The 20,526-nt window shown below is 41.2% G+C and overlaps 1 protein-coding gene across 1 annotated transcript in view; it reads right to left on the bottom strand.

The window, feature by feature from the left end:
- LOC132405243 (uncharacterized) overlaps positions 1-20,526 on the bottom strand; it is a 138,050-nt gene that overhangs the window by 51,912 nt on the left and 65,612 nt on the right. The window contains 4 exon segments of the mRNA XM_059989927.1: positions 1,324-2,004; positions 2,006-3,658; positions 6,321-6,429; positions 7,333-7,375. Coding sequence (XP_059845910.1) covers positions 1,324-2,004; positions 2,006-3,658; positions 6,321-6,429; positions 7,333-7,375 — 2,486 coding nt within the window.

Below are 20,526 nucleotides of genomic sequence, written 5' to 3'. Positions count from 1 at the left end.
AGAGAGTGACTATAGTAGTAAAGAATGAAGCCACCTTTTACTTTCAGACTTGTGGTCTAACTTATCTTCATTATTTATTCAGTTATTGCTGATGTACAGCAGGAATCATTTTACTGAATCTAACAATTTGTTACTTAAAAACAAAACAAATGCCCTCCATATCTTTTCTGAATCTTCGGGAACTCAAAATAAATCACAGAGTTTCTAGTAAACATACTTTTATATTTCTCTGCTTTGACCTTTGTACTATTTTCTTCTTACTTGGTCTAAGCAAATAGCTCTTATGATATGTCATTATATGCTACTTCAGGTAGGTCTAAATAAATGACTTAACATTGAACATCCAAGAACAATTACTGAAACGTTTTTTTTTTCTTTGCCGCTTTTTATTTCAGCTTCATTCAAAAAACTACTCACAAAATTATCTATTTTCAACAGTTTTTACTTTTTAAGGGAAAGTGCAATGGAGCATACTTCAAAACAACAAAATCACGTATACATAAGAACTTAATGCATAAGAAACTCAATTAATTACCCCAAAATAGGCTTTGGTCATTTTCCCCTCTCAGCTCGTCACAGGAAGTCGAATTAGGTACTTCAAAAAAAAGGGATTATCTGTGTAAGTTATCGCTGTAAGCTTACTTAAACATCCCTCAGCAGTCTTTCTTTAGAAAGCAGAAGTTGTGGTTAGGCATTTCAGAAAAACAGTGAGAAATATTTTTATTCATATGGCAGGGATCTTACATATTTCGGTATGATAGTTGTGGAGGCCAAGTCGTTCAATATACTTAATAAGGAGGCAAATTTCATGCCACTGAGGTCATTAAGAAGTAAGGTGGTAAAGTGGAAATATAATATTGAGGCTGTTCCATGACAAAAGCGAACTGGCTTGAAGGTGAGAATAGACCACTATGTTCATATTCACTTCGTTTCCACCATTCTAACAAAATCACTCGAAAAACCTTCTCTGGCTCGTCTGAAGCACAACAGCAACGCTGCTGTACGTTATATTGGAGACATTTTTCTTGGTGTTCATGCTTTAAAGCAAAGTTTCGTCCATGATGAAATATAAACTTTGCTACTATGAATAAAAGTTTTGGAATTACAACTCGATCATTGTTCTAGATGCAAGAGATATAGTCTGGAAGCCACGTAGGTATCATCCTTTTTCGGAAGGAAATTAATGGATGGCAAATGGACCAATGGAAAATCAATCTGAAGAATGTCTGTAGCAAGACAGGACCTCTTCTGAACAACATTACATACTGTTGATCACTCGTTAAACATAGAGCAAAACTGCATTCCAATGCTCTATTTAACAACTAGATCATCAGCACTGATGTCATTCAATGGTAGTGTAGGCTGACATGTCGACAGAAATAGAAAATCACTCTTGGATGAGGCCGGTGATAAACGAACCGTATAATGACAAGGATCAAAATTAGCCAGCATACGGCCAGCTTTATAATAATTTTGTGATTCATTTCCAACAGATCTTCTACTAAAGACAACGTTGGAATCCCTCTGCGTACAGCAACAACACGCTGCAGAATTCTGATAAATAGAATTACTTCGATCTTGTTTACATTTGAAGACAACCAATAAAATATTTATAAGAAGAAAAATGAGGCTTGTTGATCCAAATAAAAATATTAAATATATATTAAGATCTGAAAAATATGTTACATTTTTCTGATTTTTTGCAGGCTCTGAAGGGCTTCCACTGCTGTTCGCTGTGATCGATAAGCATATTGTAACTGAGCTTGAGAGACTTGGTTGACCACTGTCTTTCACCAGGACTACCAAGTTTTGTATAGCGCTGTCGTCAGTGACAAAAGATTGGATTGTTCTGATTTCTCCAGTGTGACGGCCCATGATGAAAAGACTAAGATCGGTAGCTTCAATTATCTCAAAGGAGAGCCGCGCATTTTGTCCAGAATCCTTGTCATTTGCGATTACCTTCGTCACCAAGGAATTTGGGAATATTGAATGTGGGACTATTGAGAATGCTGCTAGAACTTTTCCACGCGGGTGGAGAAATTATTATTGGAGGATTGTCGTTTTGATCCAAGATTATAATCTTAACAATAGCAGTGTTGCTCAGTGGCGGGGATCCAGCATCACGGGCTAAAATTGTGATTTGAAAATTCTTTACTTGTTCATAGTCAAAGGAACGCAGAGCGAATATGCTCCCGCTTTTCGAACTTACCGCAAAGGAAGAAGGCTCAGACAATGGTTGTGGCTTGTTTTCCAGTATAGAGTAGAAGACATCACCATTGTTTTCCAAATCAGGCTCCAACGCGGTAACTGAGAAAATAGATCGGCCTGGAACATTGTTCTCCATCAGATAGACATCGTATGAGGACTGCACAAAATGTGGAGCATTGTCATTTATATCGGAAACTGAAACGCTGATGGTTTCAATTATAGTAAGAGAGGGCGATCCAGCATCCCATGCTGTAATTGATATGTTATAATGTGAAATTGCTTCACGATCAAGTTTCTTTCCGGTCATAATTTTATAGTGATTCGGCAAAATCGTATCAATCGTAAATGGACTATTTTCTGAAATCTGACAGTGAACGAGCCCGTTTTCCCCAGAGTCTCTATCTGTTACTTCAAATACAGCAATTACACTACCCACTGTCGCATTCTCTGAAATCAGATTCTTTACTGAAGTCAGTTTTATTTCGGGAGCATTATCATTCGCATTAACAACAGTAACCAAAACCTTAGCATGTCCCACATTTGGCAGGTTGTCCACAGCTTGTACATCAAGCTCGTAATCAAATGTTGTTTCAAAATCTAGTAAGCCGTTAACTTTGATCTCTCCCGTTTCTCCGTCCAAAATGAACAACTCACGTACGTTTGGGGATGCATAGTTAGTAAAAGAATATTTAAACTCAGCGTTCAGGCCTTCATCCAAATCGCTTGCATGCAGTTTTATTAGCAAGGTGCCCACGGGTGAGTTTTCTAACACCCTGGTCTTATATATGTCTTGAGCGAAGGCAGGTGCGTTATCATTTATGTCTGTAACAGCAATATCAATCTGAGTTGTACCTGACCTATGTGGGTTCCCACCATCTACAGCCGTTAAAACCAATTGAAAATATGGATTTGTTTCGCGGTCTAAATGTTTCTGCAGAACCTTTTCAGCGATCTTCCTCCCGCCTTTCCTTGTCTGAATCTTAAGGCTGAAAAAATCATTAAGGCTAAGGTGGTAATTAGCGACTGAGTTTAAACCAACGTCCGGGTAATGCGCGCTCTCAAGAGGAAAGCGCGCTCCTGGTGTGAGTAACTCAGAGAGCTGCAGAGCAATTACGTCCGTTGGGAAAATCGGCGAATGGTCGTTTTTATCTAATATCGTCACCTCAACGGGAAATAGTTCGTCCGGATTTACCATCGCGATTTCAATTCGAATAGAACAAGTTGAAACTTCCTTGCAGAGCTGTTACTTGTCGATTCGTTCATTGACAAATAAAAGTCCGCTTTGTCTATTTACCTCGAAATATTGTCCCCCCCCCCCGCGAAGAATCAGCTGTGGTTTTCGGTGTAATAATTCACGAACGTCCATCACCAGATCATTAGCAATATTTCCGACCACGGCACCAATCTCTAATTCTTCCGAAATAGAGTAATTAATTTGTCCGAAAGCCACCTTGATAAGATTAAGTAAAACTATCAAATATGCCCCTGTACCATAAGCAGTAGCCATTGCCTGAATATTGAGTGTGTTTTTATTTCTATCGAATCTCAAGCACTTGAATCTTTCTCCCAGAGGAAGATCTTCCACAGAAGTATCAACGTGGAGCTCCTCGAAACAAACCTCATTAATATTTCTTATAACAGCTGCATGCTGTAAACGCAGACAACTGTCTATCTGCCGGATGTTCTAGTGCGTGCTTGATAATTATGGTGGGGGTAGATCACTTGCTACGTCATGGGCTCTCATTGGCCGAGAGCAAAAAAAAAGAGGGCAGCAGCGGTTTCTTAAAGCAGACTTGTTTGCATTTTATTTCGTCAGTATTTAAAACTGTTCAACGAAAAATCACAATCACGCGTGGTGATCCGATTTTTATAACTACGTTTCCCACATGCATGTTAATTAAATATAGTGTAATTCTTCCTTTAGGAACGGACAGTGTGTAGTTTCTGCATATAAATTTCAACGCATTTTCTTTTAATTCCGACTATTGTTCGCACCATTATAACATTATTTATTTAAGGTAAGACTTTCAAAATGCTTGAACAATTCAAACTGAACACTACCTCGTCGTTTGATTATAATTACATGTTACACTCACAGGTATAAAATATCTGTTTCTTTTTATCTGAAGGTACAGATTAATTGTAAGCTTATAAATGAAGGAATGGCCTATAATTTGGGAAAGATCTTATTAATTACACTGAAGGTGAAGAGAGTACCTCTTATTTTTTTTAAGTGTGGTATTTCCTCAATTTAATACCTACATTTCCATGATTTTTATTGTTTGTTCAAAATATTCAGTGCTGCAATCAGAAATCTGCAAAAGGATTCACTATTCTTTCGTCTTTGGTTAAGATTGAAACACAGTTCGAATTTAGCAGCGTGGGCAGTGTGTGTGTGTGTGTGTGTGTGTGTGTGTGTGTGTGCGTGCGTGCGCGCCCGCGCGCAAAAGCTAGAATGTATAAATATTACGACTGCGCCTTCATGCTACATAGAAACCACATTGACAATCAGTGTTTGAAATAGGATTCAGTGAATTGCTAATTACCGATAGCACCGGGGACAGAAATACTGACTGGATTGAATGGAAATAGCAATAACACATTTTGATTTAGAACTATGATGGCAGTGCGTAGTTTTAGAAATTTTCGGTTTGACGGCTTTGTTTCGCAGTAACATTTGTTTTCAGTGCTTTGTACTGAAGAAAAATTGGCTCGGGGAAATCACAAATCTATGCAGACGGAGCTGCCCTCTGCTGGAAATGCAGATGTCACGTTACTTTTTGTCTTTAAATGTCAATATTGGCCCGAAAAAGGACTTTTCCAAAAATAAAAGAAAATAAATGCAGGACCTAACCTTTAAACATATTTATTCTTAACTTCAGAACTGGTCTATATATATTTTGGTAAATTAATGTCACATTTCAATTACTTCAAGCTTTACTAAGTATTCTTCGCTTCTTTCTAAAGGGCTCTGTCCAAACAACGAATCAGGCCAATGGGAAGCACGCTGTATTTATCTTATATCAAATAGTATCTTCTTAAAATAAGGAGTAGTATCCACGAAGCTAACACGTTTAGATTCTTGTTTAAATTCGCTTTCATAGGAAGCAACCATTACAAAGATGGGACATATGATTCGGCCATCTCAACTAAAGTTAATTTAATAATGGTTATAATCAAATAAGCTCTGTACATTATTTAAATATTATGGCAATATGTGCTCATATCCTTCAAGTATATTGAACTCATCCAATCATTGTATTATCATCTACTGCTACAGCTGCACCATCTTCTGTTTCTTTCCCCGATTTCTTGCTTCGAGTACAAATTGTACGGCATTTTCCTTGCTCGCCGCAGTGCGCCCTTTTGGCCTCATTCAGTCGTGTTATGCACTCAAGTGGACTTATCTATCTTGGGTTATCTTGACTTACATTGTTCATCGTGGAATTTCCAATATTTTGGTTTGAATCATCGTGTCCACATTTCTTTTGTTAGCCAAAACAGTCCACCATAAATTTCAAGAATTAGAATACAGGACAAAATGACTAGTTCAACACCCGCCAACATAATTTTTACGCACGGAGACTACTTAGGACGGTGGCGCAGACGTTGCACTTGCAGTAATGTTGAAATCAGAGACAAAACAGTATTCAAATACCAGATGAATTCTGGAAGTCAAATTCAGGGGCTTATATAAACTCTGAGACTTTTCATTCTTATAAATTTAACGAACCTCTTCAGTTCTAAATGCCAAACTCCAGTTCGTATTTTTGCGAATGTTCCTCTCAAAGGAAGGCCTTCACCCCTAAATGTGCGATCTATATGTGAATTCAAACCAAACCGTTTAATTCTTGAACACGATCCATAGACTTGAAGCTAATTCTGTCGCAGCAGAATCGCAAAATAATTGTATAATAACAATTATACAGATTGGCTGGCCAATTACTTTGTGCCAAAACTCTCCCAGTCCAACGACATATTGAAAGGCGTCATTGCATAGCGGGGAAATGGGGACGATATCTAGTTGGGAGAACTGTCGCATATGGTAAAGGTCAGGCATGGTTACATTCGTAGAAATAAATGGTTTAGCAAACATCCCGAAGCTTTCTTACAAACATGGATTCCACAAGAGGTACCGTCCCATTGTCAATGGAGTTAATTGATACGCGGTTGGTAAGATTTGCCTGTGTGATCACTTCTCGGCACATAAACCTAAGAGCTCTTAAACATACGCAGAATTTTTTGCTAACATGGAAGGTCTGCATGTCGCTCATTCGTTAAAGAAGAAAGATGGTTGGTTTGTAGAATTCATAAAAAACAAGAAGTGTAACAATCTCCTAAGGTAGTAAAGAAAATCTATGTCATATTTGCCTTTACTGGGTGGAGTTGTTTGCATAAAATCGGGAAGTAATGTTGAAGTAGTATAAATCTTTAGCTGGACAATATTTTGGGGATTGTGTGAAGTTCTGCTCTCCATATTACAGGGAGGAAATGAAGGCTTTGGACAAGATGTACGATACGTGCACATGGATTCTTTATCTAAATATGAGAATATTAGCAAAAATGAGATGCTGAACCAAATTGTTCTGGTTTTTCGGTAGCATTAGAGACTGAGTGATAACCCGATGGAAATACATCAAATCAAGAGACACATGGTTGGAGTAAGTGAACAGAATGTTAATCTCCGGGTGGAAATATCAAACAACTTTCAGCTAAGGGTGGAATTTAAAGGAGATGTACGAGGCAATTAAGTACATAGATAATCGTACCAATAGCACCTGAAAGCCGCTGCCAGAGAAAGAGATGGAAACAGGTAGAACCGTTGAAGAGGCATCTCGTCAGGGGCTTGAACAGACAGGGAAGGAACACACAGAGAATTTACCGTTTCCGTAGTTTTCCAGTGTGACCAAGCACAATGCTTGCATTTTTTGTTAAAACATTTCTCAAGTATTTTTGAACTCGCAGGTGATACAACACTGATGAAGTTGAATGCAAAATGAAAAGACTATTGTGAATACAGATCTGATTGTTAATTGCTAATTAACAGGGAAATCCCTGCTTGCGCTTTTTATCAAAATGGCATCTAGTTATCAGCCATAAAATATGAATATCATAATACATTACCTGTTATCTTCACGTCTTTCAGATTTCGGAGGAAACCGAAAATCTGCAGGAATCATGAAGAACACTAGTTTGAGAAATTCCAATGAATACCTGCAGTAGATACATTCCCTTTTGGTCGCCATTCTAGGCATTCTACGAATTTTCAAGAAGATTTTTGTTTACCTGGCCAGGCTATTCACTACAGCTAAATGTAAAACTTATTTATCCATGCTTCCAAACTCAGGATTCATAATGCAATATTGTTTAATGTCATATCCAGTACTCAAGTGTAAAGGAGAACAAAATACTTGTTACCCTGGATCCGATGCAGTGCAGAAAACACAATAAGATAAAGAGCATAATAATTACAAATAAAACACAATAAATTTCAACGCATAAGATAGATTATAAACATAGACTGGTTGCATGTCCGCAAAATGGAGATACATTAAGTTACTGACAAGAGATGATAAAGTGTTGGTGGTAGGGTCATATGAAGGGGTGGGGAGTAGCTGGCGTCGTTGTGCAGCCATACTGTTTAGTGACTATAAATATTTTTAAGTCTGATTCTGGCGTGGATGCTTCGTAGCCTTATCCCTCATGGGACTGGGATAAACAGTTCATGGGTGGGATACTTCATGGTGTTAGTGGCAGTTTCCAGCATCTTTCTGTACATACTGTATGCCGTTGATCGTGGGTAAGCTGGTGCCGGTGATTAACGTGAGACCACATTGCATTTTCCGTATCCTTGATTGATGAAGCATGTTACGATGCTCTGTATTGTGTATCTTTAGAAGGACCCGCGTATAGATGTGTATAGTGGAGCTCGCTTTAGCCTTATCAAAAAGTAGATGCGTTGGAGAGCTTTCATGATTGTGTATGATGTGTTCTGGGACCATCAGTGGCTGTTCGAGGTGTGCACTCCAGGGAACTTGAAATCACGAGCAGTTTCCATTGCTGTGCCGACGATGCAAAGTGGAATGTGAGAGGTGCGAGTTCTTCTGAAGTCGGTAGCCATCTCTGCAACGTATGTAACTCGAAAGTATTAAAATCATTGAAAGGAAACAGGGAGCTGGCCAAACTCGAGTAGTTTGTTTATTATTTTTAGCGAGGAACGCACTTCTGACGTGTGACTTGATAACTTATGCCATTCACGTATTTTGAAAACTTTTTTTGTAATCAACTGACCTTACCTGTTCTCTCAGGGCAAGGTGCGTCTGCACACGCGCCACCCCCGCCCGGGTAGTTTTTGTCTGTCACTTAACCCCCAACGCTCCCGCGGCAATCCACCCTCGTCTTTTCCAGCATCGTTTGCTTCTGCCAAATTTTCAGCTCCACGTTGGCAGATAAAGCATGCGCAAAAAATTGTGGGCACTTTAGTATAGGACATTTTAAAGTGTCCCATTCGGGCTTAAAGATTTAATCGTTGTGGGTGATTTCTTTCTCTTATGGGATAGCGCCTTTCCTGGCAAGGGGAGGATGATCACTCTCCTTGGCAATTGAGAATTGCGGCTGTGAAACAATTTCAGGTTCTGGGGGCTCCTTCGCGGTTGTTGGATGAGTTGACTGTGGGACTGCAGCAAATGGTTCCGACAGCTCTGGACACCTTTGTTCTGGCCGCGTTGTCATCCCTATTAAAGCATGGCAAGCTTCTCCGGACAATATGGATTATAAAGTGTGATTACGGCGCCTGACGTCATCATTTCCTTAAACCAACTCGAAAGTAACCTCCCGCTGCTTTGCCCATTGCCATTCCTTCACGATCTATATTCATGCATTCAAAGGATGAGTACAGTTGTTAAGTTTTGTGATATTGACAAATCATAAAAACGACCGGAACTGCGACATGCTGGCTTTCATCACTGCTTGAATATCCTCAGCACCATTGTATACTGAATATACATCTATGGTTTGACCACAGTAAGTAATGCTTGGTTTAAAGAACTCACACTTGATGTCTCGTACCCTGAGTCCATAAGCTTCTAATCATTTTAACACATTTTTGAGATATGGGAGATGTCTTTTGTCATCGTTACCGGCAACAATGATGTCATCTAAGTAACACTTAGTCCAACTTGCTGAACTGTTTTCCTCTAGAACAGCTTGCAACGATATACTCTATCCTGGGCAGAGGTTATCATCTACTTTCAGTACTGGATTGATGGAAACATTTAAATAATCACAAATCATGACAGACTCATTAGGCTTGGTTACTGGGGCTCTTGGCGTTGACCATGGGGTGCAGTCAATCTTGGACAGAATTCCTTTAGACTCCACGTGATCTCGCACATTGTCTTCTTTATTACTGACGATCTAAGAACCCAGAAGGGGTTTTGTAAAACTTGGGTGTGATATTTTCATTTTACACTATTTTATCCTTGATATGTTTGCGTTTTCCGGTACCATTCTTGAATAATGCTGAGGCATTATCTAGTACCTTTCTCAATGACACTCCATTTAACCCTTTTCCGGGGCTTGGGACGTGAAGATGGTGGATGGATCTCCAATCAAGTTGTAGTTATCCTAGCCAATTACGCCCCGAAATGCTGGTTCACCCGTTTTTACAAGCCAAAGTGATTTGCTGCTTGTTGTACTTCACTATATCGAATATTATTCTCAGAGAAGTTATCGTTTCTGCAGTATAATTTCTGCAGGCTTCATTTTAGTATCTTTAAATTGTCGCTAAAATTTATTTCGTGAAATGATTGAAACACCCAAGCCAGTGTCATATTTCATTATATTTAATCTGCAGCTCGATTCTGGCGTGAGCCATATTGCTTGTACCTTGTTAAATTTGCCTTTAAAGCTCAAGGCTACTCAATCCTGTGTCGCTTTCATCATTTTTGATCTTCATCAATAGCATGTAAATCAGTCCTCTCTTTGAAAACACAAAATGATTTGTGTCCTTATCTCTTCCCTGTGCAGTCTATTTTTGCCTGCCCGACATGGTCATTGTGTGTGGCCCACTTATATTATATTTTCTGTATGTTATATTTTGTTATATTTTCTGTAAGTTTCACCTTTAAATCTGTACTGGTCAAGTGTACGTAAGCCCCAGCGACAATATTAACACAATTTGCCTGTTTCTGTTTCGATTTTTAAATTTTGTTCACGCTCCTATTTCTCAGAGCTGCCTGCCAGTCAGGTCTGAGTTCAAGATTAAAAAGGCCAAGCTTCGCAGCAATTTTCTCTGAGTTGTACAATCGATATCAAGGTGGACGGAAACATAGTTACCTTCCAATCAGGATATCAGTCCAGGGGCAAAGCTTCATATCAGTTTCTCTGAGTTGAGGAGCAGCAAATCAACAAGAGTGGTTCGTTGGAAAGGATCATTAAAAATAACACGTGCAAGCCGAACGGGCGTTCTTGTGAGTGTGCGAATTTTCCAGTGGCTTTCCTCTAGAACAGTTTCGAGATTAGGCATGGGCGAGGTAAAGTGTCTGGTAGGATACTCTCCACTGTTCTTATTTGCCTGTTTCTCATCTGTTAAGACCTAAGTGTTTACTGAGAATGGCTCCAGGCGCCGTGCTTTGTAGTGTGTTGGATGTGGAACATCTGGGAGACATCCAATCCCCTAAATAAACACCTGTATACCAGGTGCACCGAGCTTCCTCTCTTGAGTTAAGGTATTAAGGAAATGGAGCTGAAGCTCGATGACCTTCGACCCATACGGGGAAACGAAAGGATGATAAACATAAGTTACAGGGAGGTAGTCACCCCTAGACTGCAGGAGACGGTAAGTGGGTGATGATCAGGAGAATGAGTGGAAACGCACAAGCGGTGCAGGCCTCACCTGTGGCCGTTCCCTTCACTAATATGTGTTCAACTTCACATAATATGGGGTTGAGGGTCGGTCTACAGGCGTAGGTGGTCTGAGTTAAATGCGTGGCTCAAGGATTGCTTTGGGGGTAGTGGGTTTGAATGGTAAATTGACACCAGTAATGAGGAAGAAGGGAGCTGTACCAATGGAATGGACTCCGCCTGAACCGTGATGGGACCTGGATCCTAGTGAATCGCACATTTAGGGCTGTGGAAAAGGCTTTAAACTAAATAGTAGGAGGTGGGTTCAACAGATTGGAGAAGCATGGATAATGTAAAGAAAAGGAAAGTGTGGCAAAAGAAGAAAAGTGAGAGTGGTGTGAAGAAAAGTCAAGTGAAAAAGTGTAAAAGATTACAAGATTTTAAAAGCACAATGCGTGTAAGAACACTTTATTTGCATGTCCGTAGTAGCCGAAACAAAGCCAGTGCACACGTAGTACAAATCAATACAAAGGGGTATGATTTAGTGGCAATTACAGGAATGGGGTTGCAGGGTGGAGACGATTGGGATCATAATTTTATACATCTGTATCAAGTCCCTCTTCATTCTCCTACTCTCCAGGGAATAAAGTCCTAACCTATTCAACCTTTCACTGTAACTCAGTTTCTGAAGTCCCGGCAACATCCTTGTAAAAGAGCACCTTTCAAAGTTATTTTACACGGTGCTGAACAAAAATATATTCCAGTAAAAAGCAAGGACAGTAAGGGTGGACAAAGCCATTCTTGGGTAGGTAAGGAAATAAAAGAAGGCATCAAACTTAAAGCTCGTGCATACTAAGTCGCCGAGAGTAGTACGAAACGAGAACAATGCGAATAGTTTAAAAAGCAACAAAGTGCTACTAAGCGATCAACAAAATAAAGGAAGCTAGGTTATGAAAAGAAACTAGCACAAACTATAAAAACGGATAGGATAGAAAAAGTTTTTATAATTATATAAAGTGGAAAAGGGTGACTAAAGTGAACGTAGGTCCCTTGGAGGAAATAATATTTGGTAATAAGAAAATAGCCAAGACTTTGAATGACTTTTGTGTCGGTCTTCACAGCGGAGGACACATCTAAGATGCCAAAGATAGATGTTAGAATTGCAAGGGAAGGTGAGGACCTCCATACAATAGCGATCACTAAAGAGGTAGTGACAATATACAATAGGTGCAGAAGTAGACCATTCGGCCATTCGAGCCTGCGCCGCCATTCTGAGATCATGGCTGATCATCCACCATCATAACCCGGTTCCTGCCTTGACCCAGATCCCTTGATTCCCCTATCCATAAGATACCTATCTAGCTTCTTCTTGAAAGCATCCAAAGAAATGGCCTCCACTGCCTTCCGAGGCAGTGCATTCTGGACCCCCACAACTCTCTGGGAGAAGAAGTTTTTCCTTAACACTGTCCTAAATGAACTACCCCTTATTCTCAAACCATGCCCTCTGGTACTGGACTCTCCTAGCAGCTGGAACATATTTCCTGCCTCTATCTTGTCCAATCCCTTAATAATCTAATATGTTGCAATGAGATTCCCTCTCAGTCTCCTTAATTCCAGCGTGTACAAGCCCAGTCTCTCTAACCTCTCTGTGTAAGTCATTCCGGACGTCCCAGGAATTAACCTCGTGAATCTACGCTGCACTTCCTCTATAGCCAGGATGTCCTTCCTTAACCATGGAGACCAATACTGTACACAATACTCCAGGTGTGGTCTCACCAGGGCCCTGTACAAATGCAAAAGGGTTTCCTTGCTCTTGTACTCAATTCCCTGTGTAATCAAGGCCAACATTGCATTAGCCTTCTTCACTGCCTGCTGCACTTGCTCATTCACCTTCAGTGACTGATGAACAAGGACTCCTAGATCTCTTTCTATTTCTCCCTTACTTAACTCTATACCGTTCAGATAATAATATTCCCAAAGTGGATAGCTTCACACTTATTCACATTAAACGTTATCTGCCAAGTATTTGCCCACTCACTCAGCCTATCCTAGTCACCCTGAATTCTCCTAACATTCTCATCACATGACACACTGCCACCCAGCTTAGTATCATCAGCAAACATGCTGATGTTATTCTCAATGCCTTCATCTAAATCGTTGACGTAAATCGTAAACAGCTGTGGTCCCAATACCGAGCCCTGTGGCACACCACTAGTCACCACCTGCCATTCCGAGAAACACCCATTCACCGTTACCCTTTACTTTCTATCTGCCAACCAGTTTTCTATCCATGTCAATATCTTCCCCCCAATGCCATGAGCTCTTATTTTACCCACAAATATCCTATGTGGGATCTTATCAAATGCCTTTTGAAAATCGAGGTACACTACATCCACTGGATCTCCTTTGTCTAACTTTCTGGTTACATCCTTGAAAAACTCCAATAGGTTAGTCAAGTATGATTTGCCCTTGGTAAATCCATGCTGGCTTGGCCCAATCCTATCACTGCTAGCTAGATATGCCACTATTTCATCCTTAATAATGGACTCTAGCATCTTCCCTATTACTGATGTTAGGCTGACAGGACGATAGTTCTCTGTTTTCTCTCCTTTCTTAAAAAGTGGAATAACATTAGCCATTCTCCAATCCTCAGGAACTGATCCTGAATCTAAGGAACTTTGGAAAATGATTACCAATGCATCCGCAATTTCCAGGGACACCTCCTTTAGTACTCTAGGATGCACACCATCTGGACCTGGGGATTTGTCAGCCTTCAGTCCCATCAGTCGACTCATCACCGTTTACTTCCTAATGTCAATCTGTTTCATTTCCTCTATTACCCTATGTCCTTGGCCCATCCATACATTTGGGAGATTGCTTGTGTCTTCCTTAGTGAAGACAGATCTAAAGTACTTATTGAATACTTCTGTCATTTCTCTGTTTCCCATAACAATTTCATCCAATTCATTCTTCAAGGGCCCAACATTGTTCTTAACTATTTCTCTTCACATACCTAAAATAGCTTTTGCTATCCTCCTTTATACTCCTGGCTAGCTTGCGTTCGTACCTCATTTTTTTCTGCACGCATTGCCTTTTTAGTTAAGTTCTGTTGTTCCTTAAAAAAATCCCAATCATCTGTCCTCCCACTCACCTTAGCTCTGTCATACTTCCTTTTTTTATGCTATGCAATCTCTGATTTCCTTTGTCAACCACTGTAGCCCCTTTCCCCCCTTTGAATCCTTCCTTCTCCAGGGGATAAACTGATTTTGCACGTTGTGCATTATTCCCAAGAATACCTGCCATTGCTTTTCCATTGTCTTTTTTGCTAGGATATCCGTCCAGTTTACTTTGGCCAGCTCCTCCGTCATGGCTCCATAGTTTCCCCTGTTCAACTGCAACACTGACACCTCCGATCTACCCTTATCCTTCTCAAATTGCAGATAAAAACTTATCATATTATGGTCACTACCTCCTAATGGCTCCTTTACTTCAAGATCGTTTGTCAAATCCTGTTAATTACACAAGACTAAATCCAGAATAGTCTTGTCCCTGGTCGGCTCTGATACAAGCTGTTCCAAGAATGCATCCCGTAGGCACTCTACAAACTCCGTATCCTGGGGTCCAGCACCAACCTGATTCTCCCAGTTCACCTGCATGTTGAAATCCCGCATAACTACTGCGTCATTACCTTTGCCACATGCCAATGTTAACTCCCTATTCAACTTGCATCCAACATCCATGCTACTGTTTGGTGGCATTTATTAACGTATTTTTGCCCTTACTTTTCCGCAGTTCTATCCACACAGACTCTACTTCTCCAGATCGTATGTCCCCCCTTGCAAAGGACTGAATCTCATTCCTCACCAATAGTGGCACCCCACCCACTCTGCCCACATTTCTGTCCCTACGATAGCACGTATACCCTTGTACATTCATTTCCTAGGTTTGATCTCCTTGCAGCCATGTCTCCGTTATCCCAACAACATCATAGTTACCCATTCACACCTGAGCTTCAAGCTCATCCGCCTTATTTCTGACACTTCGTGCATTCAGATATAGAATTTTTAGCCCATTTCTTCTCTCTCTGTTTGAATCGCTGCCTTTTGTGCTTAACGCAGCTCCCCGAACTCCCGTCGGGCTATAAGACACTTGAATTTTGTTGTCTTTCCTAACTTTACTTATTCTTTCTGCACATTTAACTCCATGTTCTGTCAGACCATCCCTCTGTACATGTGTCCTCCTTATCACTTGTTCCGCCTCACCTTTCTCTACTACACACTTAATATTCCAGAACCATGTAGTCCCCACCTGTCCTTTATTTTTTATCTCGTCATCCTCTCTCGCATTCTGGATCCCTGCTCCCTGCAAATCTAGTTTAAACCCCCCAGAGAAGCACTAACAAACTTTTCCTGCAAGAATGTTAGTACCGCTCCAGTTCTGGTGTAAACCGTCCCGTCGGAACAGATCCCACCTTCCCTGGAACAAAGCCCAATTATCTAAAAGCTGAAGCACTCCCTCCTGCACCATCCTCTCAGCCACGTATTAATCTGTATAATCCTTCTGTTCCTTGCCTCACTCGCACGTGACACAGGTAGCAATCCTGAGATTGTCACCCTGGAGGTCCTGCTCTTCAGCTTCGCACCTAACTCCCTGAACTCCCTAGGCAGGACCTCCTCACTCATCCTACCCACGTCGTTGGTCCCTACATGGACCACAACATCTGGGTTCTTGCCCTCCTTCTCGAGAATAACTTGCACCCGATCTGAGATGACCCTGACTCCGGCACCAGGGAGGCAACATACCACCCGAGACTCTCGATCTTCCCCACAAAATCTCCTATCCGCCCCCCTTACTATAGAATCCCCTATTACTACCGCTCTCTGCACTACCCTCCTCCCCTTCCTAGTCGAGGGTCCAACCTCAGTGCCAGAGACAGGACCACTGCAACTTGTTCCTGGTAGGTCATCCCCACCAACAGTATCCAAAACGGTATACATATTGTTGATGGGAACGGCCACAGCGGTGCTCTGCTCTATCTGTCTGCTCCCCCTGCCTCTCTTGATTGTCACCCATTTGTCTACCTCCTGTCTTTTCGGTGTGACTACCTCCCGATAACTCTTACCTATCGCTGCCTCTGCCTCCCGAATGATGCGTAGTTCATCCAGCTCCTGCTCCAATTCCCTAACTCAGTGAGGGAACTCGGTGAATGCTGAGCAAACTCGTGGTCCTGACGATAGATAAGTCTCCCGGTTCTGATGGAATGAATTCCAGGGTACTGGAAGAAATGGCAAAAGTTATAGTCGAAGCTTTGTTGGCAATTTACCAAAATTGTCTGAACTATGGGCAGGTCCCGTCGAATTGGAAGTCGATAAATGCTGTGCCATTGTTCAAAAAATGACATAAACAAAAGCCACGTATACACCAATTAGTTTAACATCAGTAGTTGGGAAAATGCTGGAAGATATCAAGAAAGAATTAATAGCGAGGCATCTGGAAAGAAATCGATCCATTCGGGAGAAGTAGCGTAGAATCAGGTCCTGTTTGACAAACGTAATGGAGTTCTTTCAGGATATAACGAGCGCAGTGGACAGAGGGGAACGGATGGACTTTATTTACTGTACTTGAATTTGTAGAAGGCATTCCATACAGTGCAACAGAGAAACACAGAAACATAGAAAACTTACAACACAATACAGGCCCTTCGACCCACAATGTTGTGCCGAATATGCCCCTACCTTGGAAATTACTAGGCTTACCATAGCCCTCTATTTTTCTAAGCTCCATGTACCTATCCAAAAGTCTCTTAAAATACCTTACCGTATCAACTTCCACCACTCATGCTGGCAGCCCATTCCACGCACTCACCACTCTCTGAGTAAAACACCTAGCCCTGACATCTCCCCTGTACTTACTTCCCTGCACCTTAAACCTGTGTCCTCTTGTGGCAACGATTTAAGCCCTGGGAAAAAGCCTCTGACTATCGACACGATCAATGCCTCTTATCAATTTATATACCTCTGTCAGATCTCCTCTCATCCTCCGTCACGCCAAAGAGTACAGGCTGAGTTATCTCAATCTGTTCTTATTAAGGCATGCTCCCCACTCGAAGCAGCATCCTTGTAAATCTTCTCTCTGGCTTCCACATCCGTCCTGTAGTGAGGAGACCAGAACTGAGCAGAGTACTCCAAATGGGGTATGACCAGGGTCCTATATAGCTGCAACATTCACCTCTGGGCTCCTAAATTCAATTCCAAGATTGCCAATACACTGTATGCCTTCCTAACTACAGAGTTAACCTGTGCAGCTGCTTTGAGCGCTCTATGGACTCTGACCCCTAGATTCCTCTGATCATCCACACTGGTAAGAGTCTTACCATTAATACTATAGTCTGCCATCGTATTTGACCTACCACTACACACCTATCTGGGTTTAACTCCATCTGTCACTTCTCAGCTCAGTTTTCCACCCTATCAATGTCCCACTGTAACCTGTGACAGCCTTGAACACTATCCACAACACTTCCAACCTTTCTGTCATCAGCAAACTTACTTACTCATCCCACCACTTCCTCATCCAGGTCATTTATAAAAATCTGTAGGGTCCCAGAACAGATTCTTGAGGCATACCACTGGTCACCTACCTCCATGCAGAATATGACCTGTCTACAACCACTCATTGTCTTCTGTGGCAAGCCAGTTTTGGATCCACAGAGCAATGTCCCCTTGGATCCCATGCCTCCTTACTTTCTCAATAAGCTTTGTATGGGGTATCTTATCAAATGCCTTGCTGAAATCCATATACACTAGATCTACTGCTCTTTCTTCATCAATGTGTTTAGCCACATCCGCAAAAAAAAAAAATCAATCAGTCTCGTAAGGCACAACCTGCCCTTGACAAAGCCACTTTGACTATTCCTAATCCTCAACATAAAAGACTTATCCTTAAGATAAGGATGCATCGAGTTGGAGGTGATGTATTACCATGGGTAACAGAGAGTTGGAATACCTGGGTGTTACTCTGATTGACAAAAGGTACTGAGCGCTGTGTCGCAGTGTTCGGTGCTAGGCCCGTAACTGTTCACGATATACATTAACGATATGGAAGAAGGGACTGAGTGTGATCTATCTAAGGTTGGTGATATTAAATTGATTGCAAAATCAAATTGTGTAGAAGATACGGAGAGTGTGCAGAGAGTCATAGATAAGTAAAGTGAGTGGGCAAAGGTCTGCTATATGGAGTACAGTGTCGGTAAATGCGAGGTCTTCCGCTTTGGAAGGCAAAATGAAACAACATATTACTATTTAAATGGTAAAAAAACTGTAAGTCTGCTGCTGTGCAGAGGTACTTGTGAATGCTTTTACATGAATCACATAAGGGTGGTTTGCAGGTGCTGCAGGTTATCAAGAAGCCAAATGGAATGCTCGCCTTTGTTGCTAGAGGGTTTGAATTTAAGAGCTTGGAGGTTTTTCTGCAGATATACTGCGTACTATCGAGACGGCATCTGGAGTACTGCTTGCAGTTCTGGTCTCCCTACTTTAGGAAGGATCTACTAGATTTGGAAGCGGTGCAAATGAGGTTCACCAGTTTGATTCCAGAGATGAGTTTCCTGGGACAGTACTCGCTGAAATTCAGAAGATGAGAGGAGATCTTACGGAAACATATACAATGATGAAAAGGATAGATAAGATAGAGGCAGGAAATTTGTTTCCACTGGTGTGATGATGTGAAGGAACTCCTTTTCCCAGAGAGTGGTGAATCTGTGAAATTCTCTTACCAATGAAGCAATGGAGGCTACCACCATAAATATATTTAAGACAAGGTTGGATAGATATTTGATTAGAAAGGGAATTAAGGGTTATGGTGAAAAGGCAGGTAAGTTGAGATTTGTCCACAGCCTGAACTGCCATGATCTTACTGAATGGGGGAGCAGGTTCAACTGGCCAGATGACTACTCCTGCTCCCATTTCTTATGTTCTTATGTCATTTTTACGCACTGCCTTCTGTAGGCTATTGACATCGCACAGACTTCAAATGATCCTGAAATCCCGCATTCTGAAGGACAAACTTTAAAAATGTGACTTCTGGTTCTGTAAGCGTACACCTAAATTCCGGAGCTGCTTTTGATCTCACTGTGAATCCCTGATCTGGAGAAATACGACAGAAGGTACTGTTAATGATGGGAAAGCAGCAAGTAACGAAGAGAAAAAAAAATAGAAATAACCAGGACGCAAAATAAAGGTAGTCACGTGCTGTTAGAATGGACTGCGGCCATTCGTCATTCAAACGCTATATAATTTTGGATAATATTGTGGAGATGGTCTATCAGGGGATAGCAGCAACCTAGTTTATCCTACCATGTTTAATGAAAAAGAGACCAAAGAAACCTCCTTCTCTGCTACTAGTATGGGATTCTATTGAGAGGAACAAACCAATATTTCTATGGTCTAGGGTCAGAATCCAAAATGGTCTGTTGCCTTCCCAGTGGCAGAGTAATGGGTGGCTACGGTTAGTTATAGAAGTTGCTTGAACCAGGGCAAAACAGCTGGAGTTTGGTATGCACAAATCACGTAGACCTAGAGATGAAGTCCTGTAGTGTAAATTTGCGGTGTTAAGCATACGGTTAAAGAGCCTGCTCTTCAATGCTGTATGTTTTATGCTAGCAAGGGTATAGAAAGTTGATTAGCGAGACAGTTCATAGACAATGAGCATGCGCATAAGATAGAAAATTAATTACATCGTTGATGGGCATGAATTCTGGGGCAAGTGAGACTTACACAACAATCGTGCAATCGAAACTGTAACAATGTACGCAATTCAGGAAAGTTTGAATTAACTCTGCATAAGAATGAAATTGTCAAGTGCATTGTGATCGGTGGAGAGGTTGACATAATCTTAAAGTACATAAGTATATCTTGTTGGCAATGCATATAGCAGTAATTCGACACAGGTGGGGGGGGGGTAGGGTGGGGTGAGTGTAGCGCCTGTGCGAAAGCAACTGGAGAGCTCAACAGCTTTCATACACGATTGCTCACAAATAAACAAGATGATCGGAGAGAAATGGATTGGCGCATCTAATTATTGAAATCACAGACCCAAGTTTGAGTGAAGCAAATTACGACAATGTTCCAGGGTACAAAACTCATAGTGGAATGTAAAAATGTACCGAGAGTAACAAAGCTGGATAGGGTGAGCTCCTGAGCTCAACTGCATTCGAATCCAAATTTTCAAAAATCGCACCGCAGGAAACAGAATCGATCAAGTGTAGCAAATGTTGGTTAAGATACATGTGGAGACAATGGCCACCGCTACACGATATTTGTTGTAATGGGTAATATTAAGCGTCATTTTAAAATCCGGCATTGCGGTAAAGCTGATATCAAAAGTGCAAAAACGGAAATGGCATGGTAGATTGTGGGTAGATGTCTATGGTTAAAAATAAATTTGAGAAGTTGGATTCGAATGCAGTTAAGCTCG

The sequence above is a fragment of the Hypanus sabinus genome, chromosome 15 (assembly GCF_030144855.1).
Source record: "Hypanus sabinus isolate sHypSab1 chromosome 15, sHypSab1.hap1, whole genome shotgun sequence".
Lineage (NCBI taxonomy): Eukaryota > Metazoa > Chordata > Chondrichthyes > Myliobatiformes > Dasyatidae > Hypanus > Hypanus sabinus.
Note: the sequence above shows the minus strand (reverse complement) of the source record. Positions and strands in the feature narration are given on the sequence as shown.